The sequence below is a fragment of the Salmo salar genome, chromosome ssa11, assembly GCF_905237065.1.
Source record: "Salmo salar chromosome ssa11, Ssal_v3.1, whole genome shotgun sequence".
Taxonomy (NCBI): Eukaryota; Metazoa; Chordata; class Actinopteri; order Salmoniformes; family Salmonidae; genus Salmo; species Salmo salar.
This window is the reverse complement of record NC_059452.1, coordinates 80,551,744-80,561,821: the sequence shown is the minus strand read 5'-3', so window position 1 is coordinate 80,561,821 and position 10,078 is coordinate 80,551,744. Positions and strand designations below refer to the sequence as shown.

General features: G+C 41.6%; 1 protein-coding gene across 1 annotated transcript in view; it reads left to right on the top strand.

The window, feature by feature from the left end:
* Window positions 1-1,366: 1,366 nt before the first annotated feature.
* ass1 (argininosuccinate synthase 1) overlaps window positions 1,367-10,078 on the top strand; it is a 33,909-nt gene continuing 25,197 nt past the window's right edge. Inside the window, exons 1-4 of the mRNA NM_001141064.1 lie at window positions 1,367-1,430; window positions 2,035-2,179; window positions 6,586-6,654; window positions 9,841-10,029. Of these exons, the coding sequence (NP_001134536.1) occupies window positions 2,078-2,179; window positions 6,586-6,654; window positions 9,841-10,029 (360 nt within the window). The 5' untranslated portion in view covers window positions 1,367-1,430; window positions 2,035-2,077. The remainder of the gene's footprint in view (window positions 1,431-2,034; window positions 2,180-6,585; window positions 6,655-9,840; window positions 10,030-10,078) is intronic.

The window sequence follows — 10,078 nt, the reverse complement described above, 5'->3', positions numbered from 1 at the left end:
TTGACAGCTGGGGTGAAAGAGGAGCGATTACGATAGAGTAAACCAAGTCTAGATTTAACTTTAGCCTGCAGCTTTGATATGTGCTGAGAGAAGGACAGTGTACCATCTAGCCATACTCCCAAGTACTTATATGAGGTGACTACCTCAAGCTCAAAACCCTCAGAGGTAGTAATCACACCTGTGGGGAGAGGGGCATTCTTCTTACCAAACCACATGACCTTTGTTTTGGAGTTGTTCCGAACAAGGTTAAGGGTAGAGAAAGCTTGTTGGACACTAAGAAAGCCTTGTTGTAGAGCATTTAACACAAAATCTGGGGAGGGGCCAGCTGAGTATAAGACTATCATCGCATATAAATGGATGAGAGCTTCCTACTGCCTGAGCTATGTTGTTGATGTAAATTGAGAAGAGCCTGGGGCCTAGGTAGAGTTTTGGGGTACTCCCTTGGTGATAGGCAGTGGCTGGAACAGCAGATTCTCTGACTCATCACACCCATTTCATACACCCACGCCAAAGGTGGTCGAGTTTTGATTGGCTGTTGGTGTTCCCAAATTTTGCAATTACTGCAGCCCTGCTGCAGCCTGTGAGTAAAACTAACCTGTCACTAAAACCAATACTATTGCCATCTTCTGGCTGTGGTTAATCCCTACCACATACATGTGAACTCCTACTTTTCTATATTCCTTTCATTCTTTCCTCGCTTCCTTTCCTTTCCTCTTTTCCTAACTTCCTTTCCCCTACTGGCTGTGGTTAATCCCTACCACATACATGTGAACTTTTCCTTTCCTAGCTTCCTTTTCTTCCCTACCACCTTTTTCTTTCCTCCATCCCTATCTCACTTTCCTTATCTCCTTTCCTAGTTAATTTCCAGCTATCCTAGTTCCCTTTCCTTGCTTCCTTAATTTTCTTTCCTCTAAAGGAATAAGCTAGGAAGGACATGAGGAAGGGAGGTAGGGAATTAAAGGAAATTAGGAAATGAAGCTAGTAAAGGAGGAAAAGAAAGGTAGCTTGGATATTAAATGAAAAGGGAGTGAGGAAAGGAATCTAGGAAAGAAAAGGAGTTCACATGTATGTGGTAGGAATTAACCACAGCCAGTAGACAGGAAAGGAAGAAAATAAAAGGAGCTAGGAAATGGGGAGCAAAGAAATGCAGAAAGGAACCTAGGAAAGAAAATGAGGGGTTCACTTGTATGTGGTAGGGGTTAACAACGGCCAGTAGAGCAGAAAGGAAAGGAAGTTAGTAAAGGAGGAAAGGAGGAGTTCACATCGGTAATAAACCACGGCCAGTAGATGGCGATACTATTAGTGAAAGGCTGCAGCTGTATATAAAATCTTGCGCACTGGCCAATACATTTGCACACGCGTTCCGTTCATCGTGGAGACTGGACTGGAGAGAAGACTACTTCATTTCGCCCAGTCAAGCTTTTAGAACGGTAAATACATATATCATTGTAAAATGGCGACACCTATATTTTAAATATTTAACTTTACATTTGGCTTGCTATCAAAATATCAAACGGGATAACGGTCATATCGTGCGTGATTGCTGCTGATTATTGAGTCCATGGTAGCTAACTAACTACTGATTCGAATGCAACAGTTGGTATTTCAGTGAAGCGTGTTAGCTAGCTAGCCAACTAGGTTGCTAATAAGCAAACGTCATTTGCCACATGCTTCTTAACAACAGGTGTTGAATAACAGTAAAATACTTAATAGTATAACATGCGTGGTTTACATGTGCGCATTTATGAGCGCAAGCATTTGGAACCTGCTCTCAATTAAATATTGATTGGTGTTTGTAACCATAGTCATTGTAATGTGATTGGAGATTGCTACTAGTTTCCATAATGATATTCTTTCAGGAAAATGGATGGATTTCATCATCCTTCCATTTTCCACCCTGCATCCAGTCACAGCCTTATGAATACGCCAGTGTGTTCAGGATAGAAGATGACTGGAGATTTCCGTAATTGTATTATTCCAATTAATTTTCTGTATGGAAAAATTCTGTATTTTCCTTGTATAATTCTCCCCCAGGCACAACAGCCCCCTTTGACGGCATCATTTGAATATTATCATCATGTCGAAAGGCACAGTGGTTCTGGCCTACAGCGGAGGACTGGACACCTCCTGTATCTTGGTGTGGTTGAAGGAAGAGGGATATGATGTCATCACATACTTGGTAAGGAACACACACAAGTAGCTATATGTGGGACAAGTCTGTGTGTGTGACAGGTGGGGACAATATAACTTGGGGTCGGACAGCACACAGCCATCCAGTTGGTGCTCTCCTTTATTGTAGGTCAACCTATTAGAGCCTAAATATTTCACTTGTGCAGCTGAAACCCCAGTGAATGTTCATTTCATGCAGTATTAGATATTTGCAAAGAAGGGATTCATTCACCATAGCAGTGAGTTAACCCCCCACAAAAGTGCTATCTGGCTGCATAATGCTGGTGAAAAGCAGTCTAGATTAACTTTTTGACCTTAGGCCAGTTCAGAACTGCACATAATGCAGAATTTTCTCATGTAACTGTTCATTCATTGTTTGGCTAGAGAAAGGGGTGGGTATGCCGAAGGGCTATGGCACCTCCTGTTGGTTTTGGGTGGACAGGAAGGCACTGTACCAATCGGCAACCTGTTTTTCTTGTTGAAATCCCTGTCTGCTCATGTTAGGTTGTGATAGAAAAACCTCTGCCAAGCAAGCATTCAGAATACCACAGAGGCAGACAAAGACAGGCACAGCTACCTCAGTTGTGTGGAACAATGGCTTGTCCCCCCCCCCCCCCACACATTTTTTTAGTTGATTAAATGAGAGAGTTGTACTTTATTGTCCATGAAGTTGCAGAGAACAGATGTCTTTATGCTCACAACCCGACACACACTAAGGGCCTGAAAGCTATGGGTCAGCTGCAGTGCAGCACCATTTGAGCAATTGTAGGGGGTGAAGTGCCTTGCTCAAAGGCACAACGGCAGTCAATGGTATCTACAGTGCATTCGGAAAGTATTCAGACCCCTTGACCTTTTTACATGTTTTGTTACAACCTTATTCTAACATGGATGAACGTTTTTTTTTTTTTTTCACTCATCAATCTACAAACATTACCCCATAATGACAAAGCAAAAACAGGTATTTGGAAAATGTTGTACATTTATAATACATTTATGACATTTACATAAGTATTCAGACCCTTTACTGGGTACTTTGTTGAAGCACCTTTGGCAGTGACTACAGCGTTGAGTCTTCTGAGGTATGATGCTACAAGCTTGGCACACCTGTATTAAGGGAGTTTCTCCCATTCTTCTCTGCAGATCCTCTCAAGCTCTGTCAGGTTGGATGGGAAGCGTTGCTGCACAGTTATTTCCAGGTCTCTCCAGAGATGTTTGATCGGGTTCAAGTGGGCTCAGGCTGGGCCACTCAAGGACATTCAGAGCCTTGTCCCGAAGCCACTCCTGCATTGTCTTGGCTGTGTGCTTAGGGTTGTTGTCCTGTTGGAAGGTGAACCTTCACCCCAGTCTGAGGTCCTGAGCTCTCTGGACCAGGTTTTCATCAAGGATCTCTCTGCTCCGTTAATCTTTGCCTCAATTCTGATGTGTCTCCCAGTCCCTGCCTCTGAAAAACAACCCCACAGCATGATGCTACCACCAATGCTTCACCGTAGGAATGGTTTTTGGTTTACTCCAGACGTGACGCTTGGCATTCAGGCCAAAGAGTTCAATCTTGGTTTCATCAGACCAGATAATCTCGTTTCTCATGGTCTGAGAGTCCTTTAGGTGCCTTTTGGCAAACTCCAAGCAGGCTGTCATGTGTCTTTTACTGAGGAGTGGCTTCCATCTGCCAGCTCTAGGAAGAGTCTTGGTGGTTCCAAACTTCTTCCATTTAAGAATGATGGAGGCCACTGTGTTCTTGGGGACCTTCAATGCTGCAGAAATGTTTTGGTACCCTTCCCCAGATCTGTGCCTCGACACAATTCTGTCTTGGCGCTCTACAGACAATTCCTTCAACCTCATGGCTTGGTTTTTGCTCTGACATGCACTGTCAACTGTGGGACCTTATATAGACAGGTGTGTGCCTTTCCAAATCATGTCCAATTAATTGAATTTACCACAGGTGGACTCCAATCAAGTTGTAGAAACATCTCAAGGATGATCAATGGAAACAGGATGTACCTGAGCTCAATTGCGAGTCTCAAAGCAAAGGGTCCGAATACTTATGTAAATAATAGTGATGTACCGATATGACATTTTTGGCCGATACCAATATCCGATATTTTCCTTGCCAAAAAAAAAAACGATACTGATATTACATTTTTTAAGAATTCTAGTACAGTTAAATAGTTAACACACACATGGACGCAGCAGTTTAAGGCACTGCATCTCAGTGCCAGAGGCGTCACTACAGTCCCTTGTTTAAATCCAGGCTGTATCACATCCGGCCGTGATTGGGAGCATCATAGGGACGTGGATGTTTTTGGAGTCTGATAACTCAGAGGAGGACGTTGGGAAACGAGCAGACTGTTACCCCATTTCATTGATCCCCAATCCTTAGGTAAAGCTGTACAGTGCAATATGAATGCCAATACACACAATAGGCTGACTGGGGAGGTGATTTCACACAGTCAGTCCCGCGATAAGAGCTACAACGCTAATATTTGCGTAAAATCTTCACAGTTGTGTTCTGTGGGTGTCATCGAGTAGACTGATACCCCATTTCATTGCTTCACATTCCTACCTGGTTTAACATTATCTAGTCTGAATATGGCATGATTCCACCAATTGTAACCTTCTGCATCACCTTCAAAGAGTTACTTTTATTTTGAAAGCAAACCGCAAATTCCACCGTGCCTAATCCTTATTGTGGCCAGCAAGTGGCTACCTAGCTAATACTTACTCACAAGGATTCCTAAATCATTGCTAAGAATAATGAAAATGACTGCAGTTTCTACTGGTCATTGTTTTCAGGCTGGTTGTATTGGTGCTAGCTAGGTACCAAGCTAGCTACCCTAGAAGTTGCAGTCGAACAAATGATGCTTTATTACCAACGCGGTATTATAAACACATCGTTCGTGGCCGGTGCTTACTTGTTTGCAGACTTTTTTTTGTTTAGCTTTGACAGTGGTACTGATAGTAGTGGTGGCGCTTGGTTTGCATGTGCAAATTCAGAACACACAACATTCTATAATAGAACTGTGTTATTTGACGTGTCAAATAGTGTTATTTGACATGTATCATTTTTGACATGTAAAGACCCAAACGGCGTTCCATAGTATGTCGTGAAGCTAATAGCAGTGATGCTATTACTGTGTAACTCCGGTAGGGCAACGTGTACCGGTGCTCGACCAGTCGGTGAAAGCCAACATCGCCCACGACAGTGAAGGGTTGATTGTCAAGGGCAATGAATTCCATTATCTTGGTGTTAATGGATTTTGCCTTTGAGTTGTCTCGCTGAAATTTTCTTACTCTTTCAAATGACTGCTCGATCCACACAGCAGACATTGTGGGCTAGGTTAGGAATGCTGTGTTGCACGTGTAGCGCAACATTTTACGCGGCGTCATTACATCATGTACCTACGTTATATAGGTATGCACGTCAGCTTTGATATCGGTTTTGCACATCGGCGTTAAACTAGACATCGGGCCGATGCCGATGTTGGCATTTTAGCTAATATCGGCCAATACCGATATACATCATGCATCCCTAGTAAATAAGGTATTTCTGTTTTCGCTTTGTCATTATGGGGTGTTGTGTATAGATTGCAGAGGATTTAAAAAATATATAATCCATTTTAGATTAAGGCTGTTACGTAACAAAATGTGGAAAAAGTCAAGGGGTCTGAACTTTCTGAAGGCGCTGTAAGTTAATGGTAGAAATTCTGCGGTTGCCGGCTCACTCCGCACCTGATTTTCCGTCTGAGCCGGTTTTGTTAAGTCTTAGTTTATGAACCGGTCAAAAGAAAAAAAGACATGGTTAATCAACAATCTCAGCAGAAATCCCCCCATGATATTCATGGAGCAGCAGTGTGGAAGCATGTCAGTGTTATCATGTATAGATGTGACCTGAATGTTAAAATGGTGGGCGATGGGACTTCAGCAGCCAATCCGTGACAAGGAATGGCTTTGGTCCCTGGCGAGAAGGACCGGTGATGAAAACACAGGCCTTTTTTCAATTAAATTTGCTCAACTCCTGAGTCCTCTCTCCTCCGTCCTCTCTGGCCTCCTTTTGAAAAAGGTCAAAGGTAATTGAGGAGAAGCAGCAAGAAGAGGGAAAGTGGAAAAAAGTATGCTTGTGTGAAATGAGACTACTTCTCCAATCGCGTCAACAAATTTTGCTAGTTGTGCAAGACATTTTATACATAGAAGGATAAGTAGCATATTGTTTTTAAATGTTTGCATGCTCTTCTCCTTTGAGAAAATAGCTGATTCAAAGAGGTTATGGCAGAATTCAAAACTCTGATTTTCTGACTAAGTGCTCTCGTAGAAAACATGCTAATGAAGTTTGGAGAACATTAAACATTTTCACTGAAACACTGCTGTAGTATACTATTTTAGGCACCAGTTGATTAGATGTAACAAACTCTCTTCTTGCAGGCCAATATTGGACAAGAAGAGGACTTTGATGCTGCAAAGAAGAAAGCAGAGAGTCTTGGAGCAAAGAAGGTATAAAGCTGAGTCTAAGCATCATGACATTGGTAAGACAAGGTATCTTAGTGGTGTGGAGGACACGGTAGAAAAGGTTAAAGAGGAGTTCCAGGATCTGGTTGAAGTAACAGTGCAGTAGAATCTCTTGCGGATACAATACAAATACACACAAATTATAAACAAGCAATGCACAGGCTAATAGTACCAGAGGCTAAAAAGCCAAGGCCAATAGCATGGTGGCAACAACAACAAAACATGACTAAAAGGAGCAATTTCTTCTTCTTCTTCTGAGTCTCAGGATTAGTCATTCTGAATTACATACAGTGCCGTCAAAGTATTTGCCCTTTTCTGATTCTCTTTTTTTGCATATTTTTGATACTGAATGTTGTCAGATAAAAGGAACCTGAATTTACAAATAACAAAAATATATATTATTTATTTCATTAACAAAGTTTTGCAATACCCAATTCCCCTGTGTGAAAAAGTAATTGCCCCCTTACTAGAGGTCGACCGATTATGATTTTTCAACACCGATGCCGATTAATCGGACGATTTTTTTATTTTATTTTAAATTGATTTATTTGTAATAATGACAATTACAACAATACTGAATGAACACTTATTTTAACTTAATATAATACATAAATACTATCAATTTAGCCTCAAATAAATAATGAAACATGTTCAATTTGGTTTAAATAATGCAAAAACAAAGTGTTGGAGAAGAAAGTAAAAGTGCAATATGTGCCATGTAAAAAAGCTAACATTTAAGTTCCTTGCTCAGAACATGAGAACATGTGAAAGCTGGTGGTTCCTTTTAACATGAGTCTTCAATATTCCCAGGTAAGAAGTTTCAGGTTGTAGTTATTATAGGACTATTTCTCTCTAAACGAGTTGTATTTCATATACCTTTGACTATTGGATGTTCTTATAGGCACTTTAGTATTGCCAGTGTAACAGTATAGCTTCCGTCCCTCTCCTCGCTCCTACCTGGGCTCGAACCAGGAACACATCGACAACAGCCACCCTCGAAGCAGCATTACCCATGCAGAGCAAGGGGAACAACTACTCCAAGTCTCAGAGCGAGTGACGTTTGAAATGCTATTAGCGCGCACCCGCTAACTAGCTAGCCATTTCACATGGGTTACACCAGCCTAATCTTGGGAGTTGACAGGCTTGAAGTCATAAACAGCGCAATGCATTGCGAAGAGCTGCTGGCAAAACGCACTAAAGTGCTGTTTGAATGAATGCTTACGAGCGTGCTGGTGCCTACCACCGTTCAGTCAGACTGCTCTATCAAATCATAGACTTAATTATCATATAATAAACACACAGAAATACGAGCCTTTGGTCATTAATATGGTCGAATCCGGAAACTATCATCTCGAAAACAAAAGTTTTTTTCTTTCAGTGAAAGTGGAACCGGTCTAAATATTCCTGTTACATTGCACAACCTTCAATGTTATGTCATAATTATGTAAAATTCTGGCAAATTAGTTGGCAACGAGCCAGGCAATGAACATAAGAGCAGTGACACAATTTCATGTTAGCAGGCAATATTAACTAAATATGCAGGTTTAAAAATATATACTTGTGTATTGATTTTAAAGAAAAGCATTGATGTTTATTGTTAGATACATTGGTGCAACGACAGTGCTTTTTTCGCAAATGCGCTTGTTAAATCATCACCCGTTTGTCGAAGTAGGCTGTGATTCGATGAGAAATTAACAGGCACCGCATCGATTATATGCAACGCAGGACACATTAGATAAACTAGTAATATCATCAACCATGTGTAGTTAACTAGTGATTATGTTAAGATTGATCGTTTTTTTATAAGTTTAATGCTAGATAGCAACTTACCATGGCTTCTTGCTGCCCTAGCGTAACAGGTAGTCAGCCTGCCATGCAGGCTCCTCGTGGAGTGCAATGTAAGGCAGGTGGTTAGAGCGTTGGACTAGTAACCGGAAGGTTGCAAAAACGAATCCCCGAGGTGACAAGGTAAAAATCTGTTGTTCTGCCCCTGAACAAGGCAGTTAACCCCAGTTCCTAGGCCGTCGTTGAAAATAAGAATGTGTTCTTAATCTGACTTGCCTAGTTAACTTCTCTAGGGTAGGGGACAGTATTTTGACGTCCGGATGAAAGGCGTGCCCAAATTAAACTGCCTACTACTCAGGCTCAGAAGGTAGGAAATGCATAGTATTAGATTTGGATAGGAAACACTCTGAAGTTTCTAAAACTGTTTGAAAGATGTCTGTGAGTATAACAGAACTCATATGGCAGGCAAAAACCTGAGAAAAATCCCTCAAGTCTAAATGAAAATGTAAAAAAAGCAACATATTTTAAGTTTTTGAATAGCCTAGTCAAAGTCAAGACTTATTTCCAATTGAGCTGTTGTGGCAGGACTTGGAAAACCACAAATGTCGTTGAGTTACAACAGTTCTGCATGGAAGTGAGCCAAAATTCGTGGAAGCGTTTGGTTGGGGCTAAAGGTGGCAGAACCAGTTATTGAGTGTTATGGGAAAGTTACTTTTTCACACAGGGACAATGGGTGTTGTCTAACTTTGTTTATGAAATAAGTATGTCATTGTTGTGTTATTTGTTCACTCAGGTTCCATTGATCTAATATTAGGTTTTGGTTGAAGATCTGTTAACATTCAGTATAAAAAAATATGCAAAAGTCTAGAAAATTAAAAAGGGGTCAAATTATTTCACGGTACTGTATGTATATATGCAAAAATAAAAATACATTTAGACGTTGGTTGATATGAAACTGATACAACTTTCAATTGAACAATGAGAACAGTGATACATTTGCTACTTTGGGTACAGAGTGATGAGCCAGTTCAAGGTTGGATTGTCAGTTCTTGATGTCTAGAATTATGTGTCCTGACATCTGGGTCACAGAGTTACGGGAAATGATTAAGCAGGCAAATCGTATTTTGATTGTTATCAAAGATAAGTGAGGATATGAGGTCTGGGTTGTCGTCTTCTTAGCAGCTAACACTGGGAGAGGTCTGCGCTCTTTCTGCCTTGCCAGTTAAGATGTGTAAGCAAAAGTTTCTCAACACAAAGCAAAGCCATTGCAGGTGAACTCAACTGATTGCGCTTGTGTATTAAGATTGTCAAAGGAGCATTTAGTGAAATATTGTTGACGTAAGCTTTACAACGAATGGTTCAAGTGTAACCTCCCTCCATGTATAGGTGTTCATCGAGGACCTGAGGGCAGAGTTTGTGGAGGAGTTCATCTGGCCGTCGGTCCAGGCCAGCGCCATCTACGAGGACCGCTACCTGCTGGGCACTTCAGTGGCCCGGCCCTGCATCGCCCGACGCCAGATCCAGATCGCACGCCAGGAGGGAGCCCAGTACGTCTCCCACGGGGCCACGGGAAAGGTGAGGGGTCAATCAACAAGGAGAGAGCCCGAGATGAACCCGTAAAGCT